Source organism: Tachyglossus aculeatus, chromosome 4 (genome assembly GCF_015852505.1).
Source record: "Tachyglossus aculeatus isolate mTacAcu1 chromosome 4, mTacAcu1.pri, whole genome shotgun sequence".
NCBI classification, from domain to species: domain Eukaryota; kingdom Metazoa; phylum Chordata; class Mammalia; order Monotremata; family Tachyglossidae; genus Tachyglossus; species Tachyglossus aculeatus.
The window spans coordinates 93500108-93527275 of NC_052069.1; the positions used below are offsets into that span (position 1 = coordinate 93500108).

Sequence of the window (27168 nt, forward strand, 5' to 3'; positions counted from 1 at the left end):
CTACTCATTTTGCAAGTTAGGGGTTGGAAATTGTTGCATAAATGCAATTAACTTGAGAATGAAAAAAACTCACTGAGCTTAGAAGCATCCATTTTGGGGGGCTCAAAACTTTGCGGAACTGCCCAAGATATAAAAAAAACAGCCCTGTGCCCTCAATTTGGGTGGCAAGCAGTCTTAAAGTACATATTAATTCTATTCACACACATAACTAGGATCCCTTGCATAAGCAATTTATTGTTTTCACGGCAACCAAAATATTACTGGAAGGTTACATAGCAATTTAGTCGAGAACAGATCTCTGGCTAAATGAGTTTGTTATTTCTTTCTACAAATCCAAATGTGCACATGTAAACATCGAGGCTCCTGGTGGAGTCTCTGGCTGATGGTGTGGATGAGCCTCAGCCCGGCCATCAAGACTTTAGGACAGCGCGTCTGCGCGAATATGGTGGTTTGAGTGACCAGAGGTTTGCTCAGGGCCACCTCCTCCCCTGCCAGCCATGCCCACAGAAATGGACCGACAACTAATTACTGGGTGGCTTTTCCTTTTTCTGCAGGGATGAGATCTTTCATTTTCACATATTTAAACCTGTGCTCAATGTGTACCATCAAGGAGGTTTTACTCAGTAGTAAACTGGGCTTGAACAACCAATACAGCAGCCAAACAAAAATTATTTCGGATCTTCATGTCACCCCATTTCACAGGTTTGAGGCATTACGAAGTGACGTTAGGAAGCTGAAACTATACAAAACAAAACTGATGGAAGAAAACATCTCGGGAGAAAACCAACACAATGTTTCACTTGCACTGGTAACTAAAGCAAACCCCTGAGCTTAAGCTAATTCCTGTCCACCTTAAAGTGATACTTAAGTACAATTTTAAAGCAGCAGACCAAGTTCTTAGGAAGTTTTCTAAAGCCTTCTAAAAATGACCAAATGCCAGTTTATGCATCTCCTACTAGGCACTCTAGATTTTGAAAGATAGGCCAATAGACTGCAGACCCGCAATTTGAACCATTTTAATGGAACCCATCCAGACAGTCATCTGAGTTTACGCCTCCAACAAAGCTCTTAAGCTACTCCATCATCTCCACCTCTTTCGACAATTAGCTGTTGTTTCTTTTGCCTCGTAACTAAGCAGCGTGCAATGGCCAGTGCTCCCCCCTTTACAAAACGTACAAAATTGTCTCCAACCAAAGGGCCCAGTGCAAAAAGGTTGCCTTCCTTCGTGCACTCGTACGTGTACGGATCAATTTCCACTGGATTGCTCTTACAGGTGATGGGTTGGTCTGAGTTGTGGCCCAGGTGGTACCCTTGCTCCTTCAGAAAGAAGAGACTTGGGTGCGAACCTATCATCACTGCTGCCGCCGAGAACTTGAAGCTTTTCTTCAATCCGGCAGCACTCTGGAGAACGCATCGCATGTCCGCCTTAAAAGAAAGCACCTGGTGCTCAGGGAAACTGATGTAAGCAGATGATAAGCTGGGTTCTACAGCATATGTCTGAGTGCACATCATATGATAGACTTTATGGTATTCGGGATAAAGCTTTTTGGGGAGCTGCTGGAAAATTAAGCCCGGATCGGTGACCTGTCTGCGGAACACGTGGATTACGGGGATGTTACTGTTATAGGCGCACAGCACTGCGTCTGCGGCGGAAAGTCCAGAGCCTACTATTACGACTGGGTCCACGCTGCCCTGAAATTTCCCTTTGCTAATGGCAGTCCCAAATTCTGCCACCGAGTGAAACACAAAAGGAGAATCTTCCCCTTCCACCTGCAGTTGGGTTGGAGAATCTAGCGTCCCGGTGGCTAGAGCGACGTTCTCAGCAAAGAGGCAGAAGGGAATGTGAGACCCATCAGCTCCTTTCTGATAGCCTCTAATTTCCCAGTTCCTCTTGATGAAGGTTGATTTCTCAATTGGTAGTTGCTGAGGTGAAAGGTCTTCATTTTCTTGATCTTCACTTTCACTATCCTCTTGGTTTCGGTAAAGTCTTGATATAGAGGTTACATAAGTGTTGTCTCGGAAGTTCTTCTGGAGACCCATGACTTTTACATAATGCTTGTAGTAACAAGCTATTTCCTCGGGCATAACTCTGTCACTCTTGAGATTTCTACTACAAGAAAAAAAGAAAAAAGGAGTACATTTCTTAGTAATAAAACATCTTTTTGTAACTATAAAACAGTGACTAAGGATGTATTTTTATGGGATCTCCTTGGGCTAAATTAGATTCCTATTTTACACTGGCATTTAGCCACATGTAGCGAAAGGTCTGCTAGCTCTCTCTCACAAAGCCCTTCAGACAGTAACTTTGGTCAATACATGAAAGAAGCTACGTGACATGAGCAAATAATATTTCTACTTTAATGAGGGTCTCTTCAGTCCACAAGGCAACACCATCAGCAGCTCTTTAAAAGGATATAAACTGAACTACCACTACTCGTTCTATTAGAAAAGAAGAAATGCCATTGAAAATGTCCACCTTTCATTCCATCCATCTGCCACAAAATATAAATTCTTTCAATTTCAGAGGCTGAATTGTGCAAATGACAGTTCAGTAACAGTGATGATAATCTACTGATCAGTGCTTGCAGAGACATTCTACAAAACTGTAAGCTTATTGTGATTTAAGAACACAGAATTTAAGAATTCACTTTCTGTGAATTAAAGGATTTAAACTTAAATTTCATCTGGTTTGGGCTAACCTAAGACATGGAATGATCACTGACAAGTTTGTTTGGTCAACATGGCCTAAAAAAGTAAGGCTTGTACCACCTTTCACTTATTTGAAACTTCTTGTTAAACTGCAAAAAAAAAAAAAAAAAAAAGGTGCAGCATTTTTTCCTATGATTTCACCCTCCAGACTGCCTGAAGGCAACTCAAGATGAAACTTGTACTTTATGGCAAAAACACCATCTACGTAGAGTGGAACAGAGAAGCAGCGTGGCTCAAAGGAAGGAGCACGGGCTTGGGAGTCAGAGGTCATGGGTTTAAATGCTGGCTCCGCCAACTGTCAGCTGTGTGACCTTGGGCAAGGCACTTAACTTCTCTGGGCCTCAGTTACCTCATCTGTAAAATGGGTATTAAGACTGTGAGCCCCGCATGGAACAACTTGATCACCTTGTATCTTCCCCGGAGCTTATGTGCTCTGCACATAGTAAGCGCTTAACAAATGCCATTATTATTATTATTATTATATGATCCTGCAATGACTTTTAAGTATTGTAGTGTATATTTTTAAGTATATAGTGTGATACCAAACAGGAAGTTAGGAATGCTAGATCATCAATAGCATTTTTTGACAGTATATCAATCAGTAGTATTTGCTGAGCGTTTACTATGGGCGAGAACAATACAACAGAATTGGCAGACATGTTCCCTGCCTATAATGAGCTTACAAAACAAATGAATGTCAAAGACAACAATCAGTCCACAGCTCCTCCAAGCATCCCATTGCTGCTGACAGATTAAATTCAGCCCAAAGGTCTACAAGAGGATGGCACTTCTTTTGTTTTCCCTTAGACACTGTGTTGTGCAACTGAAGAGCCATGACTTGGTACACCTAAATTCACTGTTATCAAGTTACAGCCTTAGGTCTCTTGTAATCATCCTTAAAAAGCCATTCATCCTGATTGATGATAGCTTTTTATATCCTGATTTGAATTAATTACTCTGGATCTGCTATGATCAACCAAAACCAGGCATGTTTGAAACTGCATAGCGTTATCGCTTATTTGTGAGGTGGTGTTTTGGGTGATAAAAGACTAACCATAGTGGTTTCTTTACTATTGGAAATTAATTAATTAATTAATGATGGCATTTATTAAGCGCTTACTATGTGCAAAGCACTGTTCCAAGTGCTGGATAGAATACCGAATTTAACACCATCCCCAAATCAAGCTGTTGTCTCTTTCCTCCTGCCTTTCAGGACTCTCTCACATATTTTTTACAAATTTTAAAATTACATATCATGAAATAAAATTCTCTCACTTCCTCCTTTAATACTCACAATCTACTGATAAACCTTTGATCCATTTCTGTCTGTCGCTTAATAACACAGAAAGTAGACGGGCTTGCTCTTTAACGAGACAACTTAAATCAAGTGGGGAAACAATACAGGGGAGATTCTTTTGAGGAGATTTCACTGGATATAAACCCATGGAAGTGCAGAACTTCACTTTCAATGATTTTTTTTATTAATAATACTTCTATAAAGATGAGTTTAAGGCCAGGTAATGAACACCAACTTTCCTTGAACTTGTCTAATATATTTGTCTTCCCAAATATAAAAGAATTGCCCATTACCTCTTACCTTCGTTTGTTAGCTGCCCATTCCTTAAATGAAAGCCCAGGTAACTCCATCCAGTCTCCAAAGCTGATGGTCAACATGGAACCTTCCATGGTCTGTAAAATGTTGATACAAAAGCATTATACAACTGAGAAGCAACCTAGATCCTTTTTGGTAAAGGAATCTCTCAAATATTCTTCAACTTGAGAGAAGGTGGACTATGTACAGCGAATAGGCGTGGCTGGAGTAGAGAGCATCCGCTTGGATTGGGGGAGGGGGTGCAAATGAAGTCGCTTAGGAAGTCATCCTCGTCTCATCCTCGACTTCGCTCTCTCGTTCACCCCTCACATCTAAGCCGTCACCAAAACCTGCCGGTCTCAGCTCCGCAACATTGCCAAGATCCGCCATTTCCTCTCCATCCAAACCGCTACCCTGCTCGTTCAAGCTCTCATCCTATCCCGTCTGGACTACTGTATCAGTCTCCTCTCCAATCTCCCATCCTCTTGTCTTTCCCCATTTCAATCCATACTTTACGCCGCTGCCCGGATTATCTTTGTCCAGAAACGCTCTGGGCATGTTACTCCCCTCCTCAAAAATATCCAGTGGTTATCAATCAATCTGCGCATCAGGCAGAAACTCCTCACCCTCGGCTTCAAGGCTCTCCATCACCTCACCCCCTCCTATCTCAACTCCCTTCTCTCCTTCTCCAGCTCAGCCCCCACCCTCCGCTCCTCTACCACTAATCTCCTCACCGTGCCTCGTTCTCACCTGTCCCGCTGTCGACCCCCGGCCCATGTCCTCCCCCTGGCCTGGAATGCCCTCCCTCCCCACATCCGCCAAGCTAGCTCTCTTCCTCCCTTCAAGGCCCTACTGAGAGCTCACCTCCTCCAGGAGGCCTTCCCAGACTGAGCCCCCTCCTTCCTCTCCCCCCTCGTCCCCCTCTCCATCCCCCTCACCTTACCTCCTTCCCTTCCCCACAGCACCTGTATATATGTTTGTACATATTTATTACTCTATTTATTCTACTTGTACATATCTATTCTATTTATTTTATGTTGTTAATATGTTATGTTTTGTTCTCTGTCTCCCCCTTCCAGCCTGTGAGCCCACTGTTGGGTAGGGACCGTCTCTATAAGTTGCCAACTTGTACTTCCGCGCTTAGTACAGTGCTCTGCACACAGTAAGCGCTCAATAAATACAATTGATTGATTGATTGATTGAAGTGGGGGTGGGCCAGTTGATGGAATTTCCCAAAACCCACCACCAGAAAGCCAGGAGGAACTGGAACTCACTGCAGAGATCTCGTGAGGAGAGAGATGTGGTTGAATCAATCAATAGATTGTATTTATTGAGCACTTACTGCGTGCAGAGTTCTGCATTAAGTGCTTAGGAGAGTATAATATAACGGATTTGGTAGGCATGTTCCCTGCTGAAGCAGCGCTTGAAGAGTATTACTTCTGCAGCTGCTGCTGCTAGATGTTGAGAAGGCTGGAGAGGGAGAGGCTAGAGACAGAAAGGATGGCAAGATGGCTGGTAGAGCAGTTCAGGCAATACATAACCTGAATTGTGGTTTTTGTTAAGAGCTTACTGTATGCCAAGCACCGTACTAAGCACAAGGATAGATACAAGATAATCAGGTTGAACACAGTCTCTGTTCCATATAGGACTTGCAGGCTAAGTAGGAGGGAGAACAGGTATTAATTGAATCCCAGTTTCACAGATGAGGAAACTGAGGCACTGAGAATTTAAGTGACTTGGCTATAGTCACCAGCACGCAAGTGGTGGAGCCGGGATTAGAACCCAGGTCCTCTGACTCCCAGGACCGAGCTCTTTCCACTAGGCCAGGATGCTTCTCATGTTACTGCTGTGATAACAGAGGAAGGGATGGATTTTACAGGTAATTCTCAAATTACAGAGCAAACTAAATTCTTCAGTCGCATTAGACAATATTTGCCAGTATCATTACAATTTATTAAGTCGCTATTCATTAGCAATTAAACAGTACCTATAAGGTGTATTGCCATTAAGATGCTCTACTCTTCTACAGAGTAGAATAGTCTGTATTGTCGTTGATCCTTAGGAATCATCTTCTTTCTCCTGACAAGCAGACACAGAAAAACTAAATACTAAAAGAGAAACTGAAGGAGAAAAATGACTTACATTCCAAGCCCCGCCAGGTGGTCCTTTACCAAGCACTAGGTGATGAATATAATGATGTTGTTCTAGTTTCCAGTGCAAAATGGATGGATACTCATAACCAAAGTCAGCATCCGGATGAAGTAGCGTGTCGAGAAGGATTGCAACTGGGTTGGATGATCGGCCCTCGAGACCCTCAGACAGGTACTCCAAATCCTCGGGAAATTGTCACAAGAGAACAACCAGGTGAAAACACTACCGAGTCATCTCATCACGGTTGGACTGAGGGGCAAATGATGACCTTTACCAACAGCATCATTCACTTCAACTCTGACCCTCCACCGATCAAAGACAGTGCACAACAAAGTTTGGAAAAATCGTAAGCCCCAACCAAGGATTTCTGCTTTCATTCTAGTCGCAAGATTTGGGTCTTAGGCCTACAGTTCTTGGTCTTCAGCCCACCCCCAGCCTCACAGCACTCAACTACATCTCCTTCTACTCTGACATTTTCCCCTATCTGTAATTTATTTTGTCTGCCCCCCTGTCTAGACTGTAAGCTACTTGAGGGCAAGGCGCATGTCTACCAACTCTATTGTAGGTTCTCTCCCAAGCCCTTAGTACAAAGCTCTGCACATAGTAAGTGCTCAATTAATACTATTGATTGATTGGAGGAACTAGCATTACTTCCTTGAGGTTACATACAGACTATTCATTCATTCATTCAATCCTATTTATTGAGCACTTACTGTGTGCAGAGCACTATATTAAGCACTTGGAAAGTACAATTCAGCAACAGGGACAATCCCTGCCCACAGCAGGCTCACAGTCTAGAAGGGGGGAGACAAGCATCAAAACAAGTAAACAGGCATCAATAGCATCAATATAAATAGAATTATAGATCTATACATATCATTAATATAAACAATTATAAATATGTACATATAATAATAATGATGACATTTATTCAGCGCTTACTATGTGCAAAGCGCTGGGGATGTTACAAGGTCATCAGGTTGTCCCACGAGGGGCTCACAGTCTTAATCCCCATTTTACAGATGAGGTAACTGAGGCACAGAGAAGCGAAGTGACTTGCCCAAAGTCACACAGCTGACAACTGGCAGAGCCGGGATTTGAACCCATGACCTCTGACTCCAAAGCCTGTGCTCTTTCCACTGAGCCATGCTGCTTCTCTACACGCTGCTTATATACACAAGTGCTGTGGATGGGGTAGGGGGGGAGAGCAAAGGGAGGGAGTTGGGGCGATGGGGATGGGAGGGGGAGCAGAGGAAAAGGGGGGCTTAGTCTGGGAAGGTCTCCTAGAAGTGAGTTACTTTTCTTTCTCTTGCTTTTTCTGTTTTCCCTGCCTCCCCATTTTTCTCATATCCTTATACTTGGTTGTTTCCCCAACCTGTCACTTACCTTAATGTCCTGTCTCCCTGCAATGGACTGTATGCTCCTTGAGAGAAAGGATCATATGTGCTCCCACTCCAGTACTCTCCCAAGTGCTTAGTTCAGTGCTCTGCACAGAGCAAGCACTCAATAAATATCATGGATTGACTGATTGATCCTAGCATGTCCCTCTGTCCCAGTTGTTTGCCTGTTTCCCATCCATCTGACAGTGCTTCTCCACGTTAGTTTATCTAGGTGTCTATTACCTATCAGTCGTGTGTTTCTCCAGGGGTGTGAACCCCTGAGTATGTATGTGCACTGACACACGGAATAAGCTGATCCCTTTAATGTTGCGTGGCTGAAGCGTTGGCAAGGCCAAAGGCACAAGATCCACCTTCTTCCCATTTCCTGCTCTACAGAGTTGAAGGTGTTTCTGAGCCATTGTGATTGTGGCTTGGGTCAGAGTGAAGGAACAAGGAGATGACAGAGGTAGTTTGTGTGGTCACACTGCACTGCCACGGTTTAGGCGAGCCCGGGCTGTGCCATGCCGTGCCTCTACCAGTTCACGGTTCTGATGGTAGGGGTGGGAGGAAGGGATTTCAACAGAACAATGCCAATTTGTATAGGTAGGGAGGAGGGGATGAAGACAGGGTGGCAGAAGACCTAAGGCTCAATCCAGTTTCTGTCCATCACTTGCTCCAGCAGGAAATGTGGCTTCCAAGCTGCAGTGGCAGCCAGATTTGAGAGGTGGTCAGAGGGAAGCAACCACTCCACAGCTCCTCCCTCCCAAACTCGTCTACGGCTCCAGTTCCTTTTCGACTCTTCCCATCTCAACTTCTCACTCGTGATATTCCCTCAGCCAGGAACTCCCTCCCCCCTGGAAAATCTGCTCTATCTTCAAAGACCCACTAAGGTCCCAATTTCCAGGAAGCCATCCCCTATTAATTCACAACATCCCAGACACATGCCAAGCCGACAACCCCCCAACCCCTTTAACAATTACGCAGTTATTCCTTTCCTCAGCAGGTAGGCTCACAGATGTATTTATAGAACCAGTAGGTGCTCGATACATACCATTACTTGGCTGATGTATTATTTGTATTTTCAATTATTTATTTGGCTGTTTCATCCTGATTTGTCTGTAACTACTTCTCGCTACCATAGCCTTGCTCTGCCTCCTGGTCATTGTAAATTATTAGACTGTAGGTTCCTTGAGAGTAAGGAAAGGGTGTCTTCTGTTGAACTTTCCCAAGTGCTTAACAGAGTGCTTTGAACTCAGCAGCACTTTGTTATGGCACTTAAATACCACAGATTGAGTTTCTCAGGCTAGTAGGCCCCTTGGAAGTCTCTCTACCCCTGGCATAGCACAATGCCAACCGAACGACTGATTGATACAGGTGAATTGAATACGAATGGCACAAAGAATGTTCCGGTCAAAGAAAGTAGTATTACTATTTATTGAGCACCAACTGAATGCCATGAGACTATGCATGAGGCAGTTCCCCTGGTCATTACTCCTTATGTAAGTAATTTAGAAACAGCAGTCCTAGAGGCAATCTATAAACAGGAATATAATAGTTTAAAGGGGGAAAATTTTTAATATTTCCGATAGATACCTGATCAACAATGGAAAGATGTCTTGCTTCTTCTAATTTACTCTGCAATACTGGATTTGGGTGTACGGCTTCTGGAGACAAGTACGGTCTGTATCCCGATAACATATACGAAAGGCAAATGCCTGAAGGCCCATTCCCTAGAAAAAGTTCACGTGTTATTATCCTGTGGGACAAAAGCAGGCAAAGGTGTATTTATTACAACTGCTAATATCTACAGCTCAGGCAGCAAAATAGCAGGAAAGACCAGCTGGACACATCAGCTAAAAGTTCAGCCCAGGCAGAAATTTTTAAACTTTTAGAAGTTGTTTTTGTACAGGTGAAAAAAGTTTCATTATAAAAAAAGTTTTCCACCGGCTTTTACTTTTAAACTTGAAGTCTGTATTTGCTTTTAGGCTTGCTTCAGGCTTTGGAGCAATTTAGCCAGAAGTGATATCTTGCTAGGGTAGTCAGTCAAACCTTTGACGCAGATCTGGGAGCACAAACACAGGTCACCAACATTCTGAAGGTGTCATTTGATAGAAAAACTCAAGATTGATTCATTTATCCTTCCCACTACCATTTAGGGAACACTTACTTTCACGTGGGCAGAGGACATAAAACAAGTAAAATATGACTGTCATTTAGGAAGCAGCAATGTTGCTTATGAACAAAGGGGGGAAACTACAAAAGTGAAACAGACAGCCTATGAACTTGGATATGTCCCACACTGCTTATCTTCAGATTTTCCTTGGAGAGAGGGAACTGCCAGAATGTCCCATGGAAGACTGCCTACCAAAAATTCAAGGAAGAGTAAACTTGCCTCCTGTTACCTCCTAAAATTAAAATGCCTATCGAGAGATATCTCACGTGAAACCAAGCCTACTGATCTCCATTCACATATTTAAACAGATCAGCCTCTTGTAATTACCTCAGTGCTCCACTGGGCTTGGCACGAAGCAAGCATGTAATAAATATCATTATCATGATGAGGAGGAGGATGATTATTGCACATTCAGCCTGGAATTTCCTGGACTAAGGAGGAGTAATTCCTCCCAGGGTCGCCCCTGGAGAGTTCCCAGTTCTCTACTAGTCTCAACTACGGGTGGGAGAGTCAAGCAGAGGCACATCCATTCCATTCCTAGCTTGGCCGGTGGCTACAGAGTGGAAGGCAATCTGCTACAAGTCAAAACTCACCCGTGCTGGGCAGCAGTGGCATGGGAGAGAGTACAGGGCGGAAACTCAAGTTTACTGCGCGGAAGCAGGCAATGGTCAACCGCTTCTGTATTTTGACCAGGAAAACTCTAGGGCTACACTACCAGAATGATTACAGATGGAGGTGGGGCGTTCTGGGAAAGATGTGTCCACGGCGTCGCTATGGGTCAGAAAGTCTACTCAACAGCATAAGACAAGATGGGGGAGTGAAGGGAGAAAAGCTTTCTCTGGGCACCAAGCAGGAAAGGAGATAGTAACCACTGCAGATCCAGGGACATATCTCCCAGTGGGTTTAGAACATCGGAGAGTGTGGGTACCTTTGAGGCTCCAGGCAAGCAGTTTCTGTTGTATTGTTGCATTGTACTCTCCCAAGTGCTTAGTACAGTGCTCTGCACATAATAAGTGGTCAATAAATACGATTGATATACAGACCCCCCTGGAGACCCTGTTTAGTGCTTGAATTGTTCTTCAGGAGCCTACTATTACTGGGTAATTACAAGCGTTTTCAAGGTTTTGAGAGTTGAAGTTTTTCCACGTGTGTGGGTCTTCCCTCCCCTGTTTTAGATGGATTGTAAGTGTCTCCTGTTTTCATTCTACACTCCCCAGCACCTCTTCTAGTGACTAGTCTGTATCACAGAACCTGGAATAAACCATTCTGATGGGGAAGAAGAGGAGGAGGATGGCGGCTGTTCCAGGAGCTTGGGAACATCCACTAGATAACTCACCAACTATTACCACTGGCAAAGTGAGTGACGATTCCTCAGGCAAAGTGATTCCTTCCACTAAGGGCATTGCTTGGACTTTTCCCACCCGGCTGTCACCAATATAGTGCGCTAAGGAATTCAAAATCTGCTCTTCGGCTTCCTGGGCACCGTATTTCCTTTAAGAAGAAAAGAATTGAGTAATGAATAAAGTTTACTGAACCTTTTTTTATATTCAGCTGCAATGAATGCTTCCGATCTGTAAAAACAGGAAAAAGAATCCCTATCATTTACTCTTGGGTGGTATCAATCAATGAACCTTTTTTTTTAGTGAGCGATTACAGTGGGAAAAGCACATGAGTTCTAATCCTGGCTCCACCACGTGTCTGCTGTGGGACCTTGAGCAAGTCACTTTACTTCTCTGGGCCTCAGTTACCTCATCTGTAAAATGGGATGAAGTCTGTGAGCCCCTTGTGGGACAGGGACTCTATCCAAGCCGATTTGCTTATTCACCCCAATGCTTAAGTACAGTGCTCTGCACACAGTAAGCACTCAGTAAATATGATTGAATGATTAAGTGCTTAAATACCACAATAATTACTAGTAGTAGTAGTACTATGTTTGGGATAGTACAATATAACAGAGTTGGTTCCCCACCCAAAATGAGCTTACAGTCTAAAGGAGGAGACAGACATTAATACAAATAAATGGGTTATAGGTATATACATAAGCACTGTGGGACTGAAGGAGGGGCGCATAAATAATGCAAGTGCAAGGGTGACAGCAGAAGGGAGTGGGAGAAGAGGAAATGAGGGCTTAGTCAGGGAAGGCCTTTTGGAGAGGATGTGCTAGCGTGGTGAGTGATCATTTGGCATGTATCGAGAGGGTGGGTGTTCCAGGCCAGAGGAAGGATGTGGGCCAGGGGTCATCAGCAAGATAGACCGGACTGAGGTACGGTGCGCAGACTGGCATCAGAGGAGTGAAGTGTGCGGGGCTGGGTTGTAGAAGGAAATCAGGGAGATGAGGTAGGAAGGGGCATGGTGATTGAGTGCTTTAAAGCCTATGGTGAAGGGTTTCTCTTTGCTGCAGAATAATACTAATAATAATGGCATTTGTTAAGCACTTACCATGCACCAAGCACTGTTCTAAGTGCTGGGGGGGATACAAGGTAATCAGGTTGTCTCACATGGGGCTCACAGTCTTAATCCCCATTTTACAGATGAGGGAACTGAGGCCCAGAGAAGTTAAGTGACTTGCCCAAAGTCACACAGCAGACATTTGGCAGAGACATAATTAGAACCCATAACCTCTGACTCCCAAGGCCGGGCTCTTTCCACTGAGCCACGCTGCTTCTCTCAGAAGTTAGCTACTGGAGGTTCTTGAGGAGTGGGGAAACACAGACTGAACAGTTTTGTAGAGAGATGATTTGGGCAGCAAAGTGAAGTATGGACGGAAGTGAGGAGAGAGAGGAGGCAGGATGATGCAGGAATCAAAGTGGGATGGGATAAGTGCTTAGATTATTATATTACAGTATTTGTTAAGTGCTTACTCTGTGCCACACACTGTTCTAAGCACTCGGGTAGATATAAGATCAACCAATTTTATATATTGAGTGATAACTGTGTGCAGAGCACTGTGCACTTGGGAGAATACAACAGAGTTGGTAGCCGCATTCCCCACCCATGAGATAATCAGGTCAGACACAGTCCCTGTCCCACATGGGGCTTACAGTCTAAGTAGGAGGGAGAAAAGGTATGTTATCTGAGATGAGGTAGCTGAGGCACAGAAAAGTTGAGTCATTTGCCTATGGTCGCACAGCAGGCAAGTGGCAGAAGTGGGACTAGAACCCAGGTCCTCTGACACCCAGATCCATGCACTTTCCCTATGGTCACGTAGCTTCTTTTTTTTCTTTTTTTGAAATTAACTGGAATTCTATAAATATTTCACTGCAGCTCATTAAAATCTGAATAATTAGTTATAAAGCTGGTGCCTTTCCTACGCTATTTGTACTTTTATTGTGCTTCTAGAATAAACTCCACCTCCTTTTAAAATAGACACTACAGGAGCACTAGGACAATTAAATGCCATTTAAATCAGCTAATAGGAAATACTTTCAGGATACGAGTCAAACCTTTAACATTCTGATTCTTACCAGGAATAATAATAATGATGATGGTATTTACTATTCCACCTGTAATGCCTCCTCATGGGGCAAAGACCACATATGCCCCTTGCTAGAAGCCACACCCTTGCCTGTTGGACTCTGTACCCCAGCAAGAGCGTGACTGACCAGGGACAACAGTGCGATTGGCTCTGGGCAGGCTACTACTACTACTAATAATAATAATATTGGTATTTGTTAAGTGCTTACTATGTGCCAAGCACTGTTCTAAGCACTGGCGGGGGACACAAGGTAATCAAGGTTGTACCACATGGGGCCCACAGTCTTCATCCCCATTTTACAGATGAGGGAACTGAGGCCCAGAGAAGCTAAGTGACTTGCCAAAGTCACATAGCTGACAAGTGGCGGACAAGTACTACCACCACTTGGGTCAATTCTTCCGTGCTGGATCTCTCTGTCCTGACACTTCATCATTACACACTGCCTTTACCTTGACTTGCTCCCAAGAATTGGCTGACATTTTTGACAAACACTCAAGATAACGAATATTTCAAAATAAGGAAAGCGACGTTAGTGTGGAATAGGTGCTCAGGGTCTAGATCTTCACTGAGGATGAAAGTTCTCTTCAAGGATTCTGAAATCCCGGTTCTGAATGTTGTCCGAGGATCAAAAGCACATCTCTACAAATCATTTGAGACTGAAAACCTATCTTCCGGCAGTTTTGACTGTTGACTAACACAAGATCAAAAATAGCCTAATTTCTTAAAATCTCCAATTTAACAAGCTACATAAATCAAACACAAATACTCTTCAATAGAAGAAGTAAGATTTAAGTAACATAAATCATGTTGGACAATTAAAACATTATATATATATATATATATATATATATATATATATATATATATATATATATATATATATATATATATATATATATATATATGCCCACACACACACGTATACACACACACACACACACACACACACATAAATATATATGCAAATACTACCTTTCTATATTTGCTTTTCCATAATCACACAATTATCCGGTTTGTACTAGCAGTCATTTTAAAAGCTCTTATAAAACACTGGGTTTTTAAAATTATGTGATCACTCCAGGGAACGTGTCTACCAACTCTGTTATACTGTCTCTCCCAAGTGCTTAGAACAGTCCTCTGCACATGGTAAACACTCAAATGTGATAAACTGATGGCAAAAGGAGAACAAAAACATCATGCTAAACTTTGCTAAAGCTACCAATTTGTTCAGGAACTCAGTCACCACCTCAAGAGATTAGTGGGCCACCCTTAGTTAACTGTTCATTCATTCAATTGTATTTATTCATTCATTCATATTTATTGAGCACTTACTGTGTGCACAGCACTGTACTAAGCGCTTGGGAATTATAAGTTGGCAACATATAGAGACGGTCCCTACCCAACAACCGGCTCACAGTCTAGAAGGGGGAGACAGACAACAAAACAAAACATGTGGACAGGTGTCAAGTCATCAGAATAAATAGAAGTAAAGCTAGATGCACATCTTTAAGAAAATAAATAAAATAGTAAATACGTACAAGTAAAATAAATAGAGTAATAAATCTGTACAAACATATATACAGGTGCTATGGGGAGGGGAAGGAGGTATGGTGGGGGGATGGAGAGGAGGAGAGGAAAAAGGGGGCTCAGTTTTGGAAGGCCTCCTGGATATTGAGCACTTACTATGTGTACAACACTTTACTAAGCACTTAGGAGAGTACAATATAACAATGAACAGACACATTCCCTGCCTACAACAAGCTTACACTATAGAGTGGGAGACAGACATTAATACAAATAAATTATGGACAGGTACATAAGTGCTGTGGGGCTGGGGGAGGGGTAGGGGTGAATTAAGGGAACAAGTCAGGGCAATGCAGAGGAAATGGGAGAATAGGAAAGGAAGGCTTAGTCAGGGAAGGCCTCTTGGAGGATTGGAGGAGATATGCCTTCAACAAGGCTTTTGGGGGGTGGATAGAGGGAGAATAATTGTCTGTCGGATTTCAAAGGGGGTGGGGGTGTTCCAGGCCAAAGGCAGGGCGTGGGCGAGGGGTTGGCAGCAAGAGACGAGATCTAAGTATCATGAGAAGGTTAGCATTAGAGGAGCCTAGTGTGTGGGCTGGGTTGTAACAGGAGAGTAGCGAGGTGAGGTAGGAGAGGGCAAAGTGAGGAGTTTTTGTTCAATGCAGAGGTGGATGGGCAACCACTGGAGGTTCTTGAGGAGCAGGGGAAACATGTCCTGAACATTTTTATAGAATTATCATCTGGGCAGCAGAGTGAAGTATGAAGTAAAGAAGCAGCACAGCCTAGCAGCAAGAGCACGGGCTTGGGAGTCAGAGGATGTGGGTTCTAATCCCGGCTCCGCCACTTGTCTGCTGTGTGACCTGGGGCAAATCGCTTCACTTCTCTGGGCCCTAGTTACCTCATCTATAAAATGGGGATTAAGACTGTGAGCCCCACATGGGACAACTTGATTACCTCGTATTTACCCTAGCGTTTAGAACAGTGCTTGGCACATAGTAAGTGCTTAACAAATACAATAATAATAACAATAGAGTGGGGAGACCCAGGAGGCTGGGAGGTTAGCAAAGAAGCTGCCACAGTAATCAAGGCAGGATAGGATAAGTGATCGCATTAACATGGTAGCGGTTTGGATGGAGAGGAAAGGGCGGATTTTAGCGATGCTGTGAAAGCTGAACTGACAGGATTTAGAGATGGATTGAAAACGTGGGGTGAATGAGAGAAAGGAGTCAAGGACAATGCCAAGGTGACGGGCTCATGAGACAGAAAAGGATGGTGGTGCCATCTACAGTGATGGGCAAGTCAGGAGGAGGACAGGGTTTGGGTGGGATGATAAAGAGTTCTGTTTTGGACATGATAAGCTTGAGGTGACAGGAGGATATCCAAGTAGAGAAGTGTCTTGAAGGCAAGAGGAAATGAGAGACTGCAGAGAGGGACAGCAATCGGGGCTGAAGACACAGATTTGGGTAGCACCCACATACAAGTGGTAGTTGGTAGTTGAAGCCTTGGGAGTGAATGAGTTCTCCAAGGGAGTGAGTGTAAATGGAGACTCGGACGGGACCCAGAACTGAACCTCGAGGGACACCCACAGTTTAGTGGGTGGGAGGCAAGAAGAGGAGACCCACAAAAGAGACAGAGAATGAGCGGCCAGAGAGATAAGAGGAGAACCAGGAGAGACCAGTGTCAGTGAAGCTGAGGTTGGATAATGTTTCTACACTGTGATCCCATTGTTGGTTAGGGACCGTCTCTATATGTTGACGATTTGTACTTGCCAAGCGCTTAGTTCACTGCTCTGCACACAGTAAGCACTCAATAAATATGATTAAGGGTCTACAGTGTTAAAGGTCCGTCACTGTCGATGTAATCACATGGGCTGCTCAAGTTCATTTCAGGCATTCAAGTATTGGATGGTGAGTAACAGAAACTTTTCTCAGGTTTTAGCCCTTAAGTATGCCTACTCTCCCTTCCATTCATAAATCCCATCTGTATTGGAATCTTTGCAAATAATAATAATAGTAATTGTGGTAATAATAATAATAATAATAATGGTATTTGTTAAGCGCTTACTATGTGCAAAGCACTGTTCTAAGCGCTGGGGAGGTTACAAGGTGATCAGGTTGTCCCACGGGGGGCTCACAGTTTTAATCCCCATTTTACAGATGAGGTAACTGAGGCCCAGAGAAGTTAAGTGACTTGTCCGGAGTCACACAGCTGACAGTTGGTGGATCCGGGATTTGAACCCATGACCTCTGACTCCAAAGCCCATGCTCTTTCCACTGAGCCACGCTGCTTCTCCTATCTATTAAGTGCTTCCTATGTGCCAGCCACTGTACTAAGCGTTGGGGTAGATACGAGGTGATTGAGTTGGACAAAGTCCCTGTCCCACAGAGAGCTCACAGTCTTCATCCCCATTTTCCAGATGAGGTAACTGAGGCCCGGGAAAGTGAAGTGACTTGCCCAAGGTCACAGAGCAGATAAGTGACAGAGCGGGGATTAGGACCCAGGTCCTTCTGACTCCGAGGCCCATGCTCTATTCACTAGGTCACAACTACTTCATCTAACTTTTTAGTAGTAGGAGCGGGTTAGTATTATTGATAGGTGGGGATTTCTTAGCCACTGTAAAGAAGCAGCATGCCTGTTGGAGGGCCTGGGAGTCAGAAGGACCTAGATTCTACTCCGACCTGCCTCTATCACTTGTCTGCTGTATGACCTTAGGTAAATCACTTCTCTTCTCTGTACCTCAGTTACCACATCTGCAAAATGGGTATTAGGACTGTGACCCTCATGTGGGACAGGGACTGTGTCCAAACCTATTGGCTTGAATCCACTCCAGGGCCTAGTACAGTACCTGGCAATTGTAAGCACTTAACAAAAACCAAAACCACAATTATTTTTACTATAAAGCACATAGGTATGATTTGTCATTGCTATTTTGTTACGGCTAGTAATATAAAATTGATTTGGACTAAAAGACAAGGAAAAACATACAGAAAATGTATTTCACCAGTTGTCATAAAAGAATGAAACCAAGACTTGGACTAGACTAACTCCTTCAAAATATGGCTAAAAAAAAAAATCAAACCCACAGGAGTTCATACCATACCCCCTCAATACTTAAGCTAAAAATGTCATTTTTTTCCATGTTAAATATTTGTATTATATAGGATCAATGGATGCTTTAATCGTCTTTTTTCTGATTTGGATAAATGACTACTTACAGTCTACAGGGGGAGAGACTTTGAACGTGCATCTAAACCAGCTGCTTTCTAAGTTGGTCAGCCTATTCTCTTGGCCAACCCCCTCCTGCCCTTCAAGGATGAAAATAGTATTTTCTACATATAAAGGCCTCATCCCCTCCCAGATTTCCCAACAGGCTAATGCCCTGAACATTTCTGAACCCAACTGATTGCTTCCATTGTCTTTCATCTCACGATTACATCTTAGTAAAGTAGTAGGAGGAGGAATATTATTTGAGTGCTTATTGTGGAGAACTGTCCTAGGCCCTGGGAATGAGTAAATATGATTGAATGAATGAATGAATAAAAAGGTGGGAATTATTCATTCATTCAATCGTATTTTATTGAGCACTTACTGTATGCAGTCTCTGTCCCTTGGAGAGCTTCCAATCTAAATAAGCTACAAATGGGAACTGTTGTTATACATGGATGAGGTCAGGGAACTCTTCCTCCTGCGTTGGCTCTTACATTCCCGTTGACTAGCTGCTCCTGAAGTGCAGGACAGACTCTGCCAACGGGTAAAGCGACTCCAGCGAACTACCCGAGGTGATCATTTCAAGACGAAAACCGTTTCAACCAAGCGTCTGATATATTTTTGTCACTTGGACTCAAACGAATAAAATAATGTCCTATCACCTCTTTCTGGCCTAACGCTTTACCCATTCTCCTAGTTTCTAGAATTCTAAAGTTTAGAAAAACAGGCGGCTTTTAAAGTCAAAATCGATTAACAGCCTTGCAAAAAAAAAGGTTAAAAAAAAAAAGATGCAAACCCAAGGGTCAAACCTGCAATCACATCTTTTTTTTTTCCTTTCTGATCGGTAAATTGAACAGCCGCTCCTCCTTGACCGTGAGCTGGGGATGGGTGCGGGGTACATGATTTTAACCCGGCCGCGAACTGGCCACATAATAATAATAATGGCATTTGTTAAGCGCTTACTATGTGCAAAGCACTGTTCTAGGCGCTGGGGATGCCAACTTGTACTTCCCAAGCGCTTAGTACAGTGCTCTGCACATAGTAAGCGCTCAATAAATACGACTGATTGATTGATTTGGGGAGGCTACAAGGTGGTCAGGTTGTCCCACAAGGGGCTCACAGTCTTAATCCCCATTTTCCAGATGAGGTAACTGAGGCCCAGAGAAGTGAAGTGACTTGCCCAAAGTCACACAGCTGGCAGTTGGCGGAGGCGGGATTTGAACCCCTGACCACTGACTCCATTCATTCATTCATTCATTCAATCGTATTTATTGAGCGCTTACTGTGTGCAGAGCACTGGACTAAGCGGAGGCGGGATTTGAACCCCTGACCACTGACTCCATTCATTCATTCATATTTATTGAGCGCTTACTGTGTGCAGAGCACTGGACTAAGCGCTCGGGAAGTACAAGGTGGCAACATATAGAGACGATCCCTACCCAACAGTCTAGAAGGGCAAAGCCCGTGCTCTTTCCACTGAGCTAATGATGATACCTGTTAAGCGCTTACTATGTGCGAAGCACTGTTGTAAGCGCTGGGGGGGATACAAGGTGATGAGGTTGTCCGAGGTGGGGCTCAGGGTCTTCATCCTTAGAACACTGTCTCCCCCTTTTAGACTGTGAGCCCACTGTTGGGTAGGGACTGTCTCTAGATGTTGCCAATTTGTACTTCCCAAGCGCTTAGTACGGTGCTCCGCACATAGTAAGCGCTCAATAAATACGATTGATGATGATGATCCTTCATCAGCGCTTAGAACAGTGCTTTGCACATAGTAAGCGCTTAGCAAATGCCATCGTTATTATTATGATTATTATTATTCTTCATCCCCATTTGACGGAGGAGGGTAGTGAGGGTGGCCCTTCCCGAGCGCTTACCGCGCGCGGAGCACTGTGCGAAGCGCTGTCCGGCCTCCGGCTCCCGGCCCTCCCGACCCGGCTGAACTTTTGTGTCGGCGCGTCGGCCTTGGGGGGGAAGGGGGCTCCGGGAGGCGGGGGGCCCGGGGGGGCCCCGGTGAGGACGGACGGACGGACGGACGGACTCACCTGAAATGAGCGGCCAGAGCGCACCGGCAGCACCACACCGGCATCGGGGCCGCCGCCGCGGGGCTCCGGGGGGGTGGGGGTGGGGGTGGGGGTCCGCCGCTCCGCCCCCGGTCCCCGTCCCGGTCCCGGTCCCCGTCCCGGTCCCCCCGGCGGTTGGCGCTGGCGGCCGGCTCCGGCCCGCGGGCACGGGCAGCGGGCACCGCGGGCAGCGGGCAGTAGCAGCCCAGCGCACCGGAAAGCGGCGGGGGCAGGGGGCGGGGCGGGACCGCGGCGGGGAGGAGCCGCGGGGCGGAGGAAGAAAGACGCTTCCGTCCGGGGACCGCTCCGCCCCGACACCCTCCTCCTCTCCCTCCCCTCCTCTCCCTCCCCTCCCTCCCCTCCTCCCTCTCCTCTCCCTTCTTTTTCCCCTCCTCCCTCCTCCTCTTCCCTCCCTCTCCCTCCCTCCCCCTCCCCGTCCTCCTCCTCCCTCCCTCTTCCTCCTTTCCCTCCCCCTCCTCTCTCCTCCCTCCCTCTCCCTCCTCCTATCTCCTTTTCCCTCTCTCTCCCTCCTCTCCCTCCCCCCTCCCCCCTCCTCCCTCTCCCCCTTCCCCCCCTTCCCTCCCTCTCCCTCCCTCCTCTCTTCCTCCGCCCTCCTCCCTCTCCCTCCTCTCCTCCCTCTCCTTCCTCCCTCCCGCTCCCTCCTCTCCCTCCCCTCCTCTCCCCTCCCTCCCTCTCCCTCCCCTCCCCTCCTCTCTCCTCCCTCCTCTCCTCCCCCCTCCTCCCCTCCCCCCTCCTCTCTCCCTCCCTCCTCCCTCCCTCTCCCTCCGCCCTCCCTCCCTCTCCTCTCTCCCTCTCCTCTCCCCTCCCTCCGCCCTCCCTCCCTCTCCCCTCCTCCTTCGCCCTCCGTTTCCCCCCCTCTCTCCTCCCTTCTCCGCCCTCCGTCCCCGGAGGGCCCCTGCGGCTCGGGTCGGCTCGGGTCGGGTCCGGTCGGGTCACCCTCCCGGCGCGGCGCTAGCCCGACCCCGACCCCGGGCCCCGATCTGCCTGCCTGCCTGTCTGCCTGCCTGTCTGCCTGTCTGTCTGTCTGCCTGTCTGCCTGCCTGCCTGTCTGTCTGTCTGTCTGCGTCCTACCGGCCCACCGTCCTGGCACCGGGGCTCCGCTAGAGCCCGGGCCCCGAGCCGGGCACAACCCCAACCTCCCATCGGACGCACAGCGCACTCCACTATATGTGTGTTTACATTCTTCTCTCTCTCTCTCTATGCATATATAATAGACATATATAATATACACACACACACACAGAGCTGCACGACCTCAAGCATGGATTTGCGGCACATCGCACCCGTGTACACACACACGCAGATGCACAGCCCCAAAAAGCACATCCCACTCATATATATATATATATATATACCCGGTGTTTTTTTTAATAGTAGGTCTCTGGTGGTGCAAATGGCTAAACGACCCCTTTACTAATTTGGCATGTGTAGTAATGTTAAGGCTTAGTTTAGGGTATCGCTCTTCAATACTCATATATATATAATATATAATATACATACACTCACACACACACACCTGCACAACCCTAAGCATCTATTTGCAGCACATCGCACTCTTCTACACACACACACACACACACACACACACACACACACCCGCCCCCCCCCCTCACCCCGCACCCCACTCCCCGCACAACCCCAAGCAAGGATTTGCAGCATGTCGCCCTCTTTCCACACACACACACACACACACACACACACACACACACACACTCGCGCGCTCTCTACCCCCCCCCCCCCCCACCCCCAACTAACAAGGTTCTGTAGGCCCGGAGATGGGGCTTCATGAAAAGAAAGCTGCACAGCTGCTGGTTGCCGATAGCTAGGAAATGGATTTCTCAAATTTAGATCGGAAATATCGATTGTTTCCAATGGAAAATATATCCCACCCCCACCCCCCCCACTGAAAACCGCGTAATGGTCGGGTTTAAGGTTTGATTCGGGGAACCCTCGAGGCGAAATGGAAAAATTTCTGGTTTTAGCTTTTACAATTCGTATTCACTACCTGTAACGAAAGTGTTCATTCATTCATTTCATTGGCCTGGAATGTCCTCCCTCTGCCCATCATCATCATCATCATCATCATCATCATCAATCATCAATCGTATTTATTGAGTGCTTACTGTGCAGAGCACTGTACTAAGCGCTTGGGAAGTACAAATTGGTAACATATAGAGACAGTCCCTACCCAACAGTGGGCTCACAGTCTAAAAGGGGGAGACAGAGAACAAAACCAAACATACTAACAAAATAAAATAAATAGAATAGATATGTACAAGTAAAATAAATAGAGTAATAAATATGTACAAACATATATACATATATACAGGTGCTATGGGGAAGGGAAGGAGGTAAGATGGGGGATGGAGAGGGGGATGAGGGGGAGAGGAAGGAAGGGGCTCAGTCTGGGAAGGCCTCCTGGAGGAGGTGAGCTCTCAGTAGGGCATTGAAGGGAGGAAGAGAGCTAGCTTGGCGGATGGGCAGAGGGAGGGCATTCCAGGCCCGGGGGATGACGTGGGCCGGGGATCGATGGCGGGACAGGCGAGAACGAGGTACGGTGAGGAGACTAGCGGCGGAGGAGCGGAGGGTGCGGGCTGGGCTGGAGAAGGAGAGAAGGGAGGTGAGGTAGGAGGGGGCGAGGGGATGGACAGCCTTGAAGCCCAGGGTGAGGAGTTTCTGCCTGATGCGCAGATTGATTGGTAGCCACTGGAGATTTTTGAGGAGGGGAGAAATATGCCCAGAGCGTTTCTGGACAAAGATAATCCGGGCAGCAGCATGAAGTATGGATTGAAGTGGAGAGAGACACGAGGATGGGAGATCAGAGACAAGGCTGATGCACTAGTCCAGATGGGATAGGATAAGAGCTTGAATGCTAGCTCTCTTCCTCCCTTCAAGGCCCTACTGAGAGCTCACCTCCTCCAGGAGGCCTTCCCAGACTGAGCCCCTTCCTTCCTCTCCCCTTCGTCCCCCTCTCCATCCCCCCATCTTACCTCCTTCCCTTCCCCACAGCACCTGTATATATGTATATATGCTTGTACATATTTATTACTCTATTTATTTATTTTACTTGTACATATCTATTCTATTTGTTTTATTTTGTTAGTATGTTTGGTTTTGTTCTCTGTCTCCCCCTTTTAGACTGTGAGCCCACTGTGGGGTAGGGACTGTCTCTATATGTTGCCAACTTGTACTTCCCAAGCGCTTAGTACAGTGCTCTGCACACAGTAAGCGCTCAATAAATACGATTGATGATGATGATGATGATTCATTCATTGAACCGTATTTATTGAGCATTTACTGTGTGCAGAGCACTGTACTAAGCGGTTGGAAAGTACAATATAGCAATAGAGACAATTCCTGCCTGGTTTTTTGGTAATAGTAGGTCTCTGGTAGTGCAAATGGCTAAACGAACCCCTTACTAATTTGGCATGTGTAGTAATTTTAAGGCTTAGTTTAGGGTATCACACTCCAATAGCAATCCAAAACTTAATTATATCCTGATTCTTTATACAAGCAAATAGTAGTATTATCAGCGGTAATAGTAGTAGTAGTAGTAGTAGCACTTATTGAATGCCCTCTTATGGCAGTTACACTGAACTAGGCTATTGGAAATTTAATCAGGAAAAGGATATTGCAAGGGGTGGGATTTTTAGGAGGGCCATGAATGGGGTCGGGGGGACCCCGGTCTGATGTGGAGAGAAAGGACAGGAAGACTGTTGACCCACACAAGAGATAAAACGCAAAGAGTTCACAGGGGCCAGTAATTTAAGGAAACTCTAGAGATGACGGCAACACCCCGGCGTTCTATATGTATATGTATATATTTATATGCATACATATATACATGAGAATCCTTTATATAAAAATATATAAATATATCAGAGACATCTACCGTGATTAATTTCACACCTTAACCTTTTACATTGTGTGTGTGTGTGATCCTTTTATCAGTGACCACACTACTACGCTGAGAAGCAGTGTGGCTCAGTGGAAAGAGCCCGGGCTTTGGAGTCAGAGGTCATGGGTTCAAATCCCGGCCCCACCAATTGTCAGCTGTGTGACTTTGGGCAAGTCACTTAACTTCTTTGTGCCTCAGTTCTCTCATCTGTAAAATGGGGATTAAGACTGTGAGCCCCCAGTGGGACAACCTGATCACCTTGTAACCTCCCCAGTGCTTAGAAAGACTGTGAGCCCCCAGTGGGACAACCTGATCACCTTCCCCAGCGCTTAGAACAGTGCTTTGTACATAGTAAGTGCTTAATAAATGCCATTATTATTATTATTATTATTATTATTATCATTATTACACACTAGTCTTTGATGACAGTGGGGACCAAATTCTGGGGAACCTTTGGTTTCCCTCCCCAGCTCCTCTCCCCTGCCATCTTTTTGTAAATGTCTTCCCTGCGCTGCCAACATGCAACTATTTTCTATCTATACCACTTGTAAGCAAACATATTATAGATCTCATTTGAAGATGGGAATTTTAAAAAATGTTCTAAATGGATAACACAGCCATTGCAGATTTAGGATGATTCATGAAGACACAATTTCATTTTGGTAGTGAAAATTTTTAAAAAAAACTTCCTGGGTGTTTTGGGGAGGGGAGTTTAATTTAAAAAAGTTGGGGGGGGATAGAATTTGAGACCCTAAAAATTCAGATCCTATAGTTACGTGTATGTTGACCTCCCAGCCTCCTCTCTCTCTCCCGACTGTAGTCCCTACTTGACTCTGCTGCCCGGATCATTTTTCTGCAAAAACATCCAGGACCTGTTTCCCCAGTCTTCAAGAAACTCCAGTGGTTACCCATCCACCTCCGCTTCAAACAGAAACTCCTCATCATTGGCTTTAAAGCACTCAATCACCTTACCCCCTCCTACTTCCCAGTAGTTGTACACAAGGTAGTTGCACAAGGTAGAGAAGCAGTGTGGCTCAGTGGAAAGAGCCCAGGCTTGGGAGCCAGAGGGCATGGGTTCTAATCCTGGCTTCGCCACTTGTCAGCTGTGTGACTTTGAGCAAGTCACTTAACTTCTCTGGACCTCAGTTACCTCATCTGGAAAATGGGGGTGTAGACTGTGAGCCCCACAAAGGACAACCTGATCACCTTGTATCCCCCCCAGCACTTAGAACAGTGCTTCGCACATAGTAAGTGCTTAACAAATGCCATTATGATTATTATCATTTATATTATTTAATGTTGCTGATTTGGAATGGGTTTTTCTTTGATTGGGCTGGGGAGTGCAGGTCAACAGAGGGCTGGTAAGGGGAGGCCACAAGGAGGCTGTATGGCTGCCCAAAGGGGTCACCGCCTCCAGCCCAACTATAGGTTGTCTCTTTGGTCACCAGCAGTCACAGTTTTGTTTTGTTTTGTTTTTTTTTTTATGGTAGAAGCAGCGTGGCTCAGTGGAAAGAGCACGGGCTTTGGAGTCAGAGGTCATGGGTTCAAATTCTGGCTCTTCCACTTAGCTGTGTGACTTTGGGCAAGTCAATTAACTTCTCTGGGCCTCAGTTACCTCATCTGTAAAATGGGGATTAAGACTGTGAGCCTCCCGTGGGACAGCCTGATTACCTTGTAACCTCCCCAGCACTTAGAACAGTGCTTTGCATATAGTAAGCGCTTAATAAATGCCATCATCATTATTATTATTATTATCATTAAGTGCTTACTATGTGCCAGGCACTGTTCATTCATTCATTCAATCATATTTATTGAGCACTTACTGTGTGCAGAGCACTGCACTAAACGCTTGGAAAGAACAATCGGTAATATATAGAGACGGTCCCTACCCAACAACGGGCTCACAGTCTAGAAGCGCTGAGGTTGATACAAGCTAATCAGGTTGGACACAGTCCATGTCCAACAGGGGGTTCACAGTTTTAATCCCCATTTTACAGATGAGGTATCTGAGGCCCAGAGAAGTGAAGTGACTTGCCCAAGGTCACACAGCAGACAAGTAGTGGAGGTAGGATTAGAATCCAGGACCTTCTGACTCCCAGGCCCGGGCTCTATCCATAAGGCCATGCTGCCTCTCCCGTTTCACTCTGCTCCACAGTTCTGGGCAGAGTGCCAGTTTTCCCCTTCAGTGGCCGGCCACCTCATCTTCTTAGTTCCCCCATCAGTCTGCTCATTCACCCCACAGCTATCATCACCACCAACAACCAAAAGTCAACTGAGCTCTGACGTGGTGGAGGTAGGGGGTGGTGAAGGAAACGGTGGGGTGGGGGCAGTTGTTGAGGGGGTGGTTAGGAACTTCATGATTTTCAACACGACTCAGCTTTGGGTGGCAGGGCAGGTGGAAAGGAAAGGGGACTCTGCTATCTTTTTTAATTTAAATAATCAATCATATCTTTCCTGCACTACGTACATCCATCCATTCATTCAGTCCTATTTATTCAGCGCTTACTATGTGCAGAACCCTGTACTAAGCACTTGGGGGAGCACAACAATGAAAAGACACGTTCCCTGCCCACAACAAGCTTACAGTCTCTAGAAGTAAGAAACACCATTCTTGCCTCAGCGTTTACAGTCCAATGGTGAGCCCGTTGTTGGGTAGGGACCGTCTCTATATGTTGCCAACTTGTACTTCCCAAACTCTTGGTACAGTGCTCTGCACACAGTAAGTGCTCAATAAATATGATTGATTGAATGAATGAATGATAGGGTAGAATAGGTTTTCTAGTGAGACTTTCTGACCCTGCCTTTTGGGGTGACATTGTATGTCTTCAGACACTGACGATTTGTGGGCAGAAAATGTCTACCAACTCTATTGTATTTTACTCTCCCAAATGTCTCACACAGTGCTCTCCACACAATAAGCAGCATGGCCTAGTGAATGAAGCATGGGTCCGGGAATCAAAAGGACCTGGGTTCTAATACC

The 27168-nt window shown here is 45.6% G+C and overlaps 1 protein-coding gene across 5 annotated transcripts in view; it reads right to left on the reverse strand.

Annotated features, from left to right (window-relative positions):
* Positions 1-209: 209 nt before the first annotated feature.
* Positions 210-27168, reverse strand: part of OSGIN2 (oxidative stress induced growth inhibitor family member 2) — a 111426-nt gene continuing 84467 nt past the window's right edge. For 2 of the 5 annotated variants that reach the window (XM_038745257.1, XM_038745256.1), the window contains 5 exons: positions 11340-11494; positions 9424-9560; positions 6443-6634; positions 4307-4398; positions 210-2110 (listed from right to left, as the gene is read on the reverse strand). In XM_038745257.1, coding sequence (XP_038601185.1) covers positions 1069-2110; positions 4307-4398; positions 6443-6634; positions 9424-9560; positions 11340-11406 — 1530 coding nt within the window. In that variant the 5' untranslated portion in view covers positions 11407-11494 and the 3' untranslated portion in view covers positions 210-1068. Of the gene's footprint in view, positions 2111-4306; positions 4399-6442; positions 6635-9423; positions 9587-11339; positions 11495-20251; positions 20320-27168 lie in introns of those variants that run through there. The other 3 variants (XM_038745255.1, XM_038745254.1, XM_038745258.1) reach the window with 3 other exon arrangements.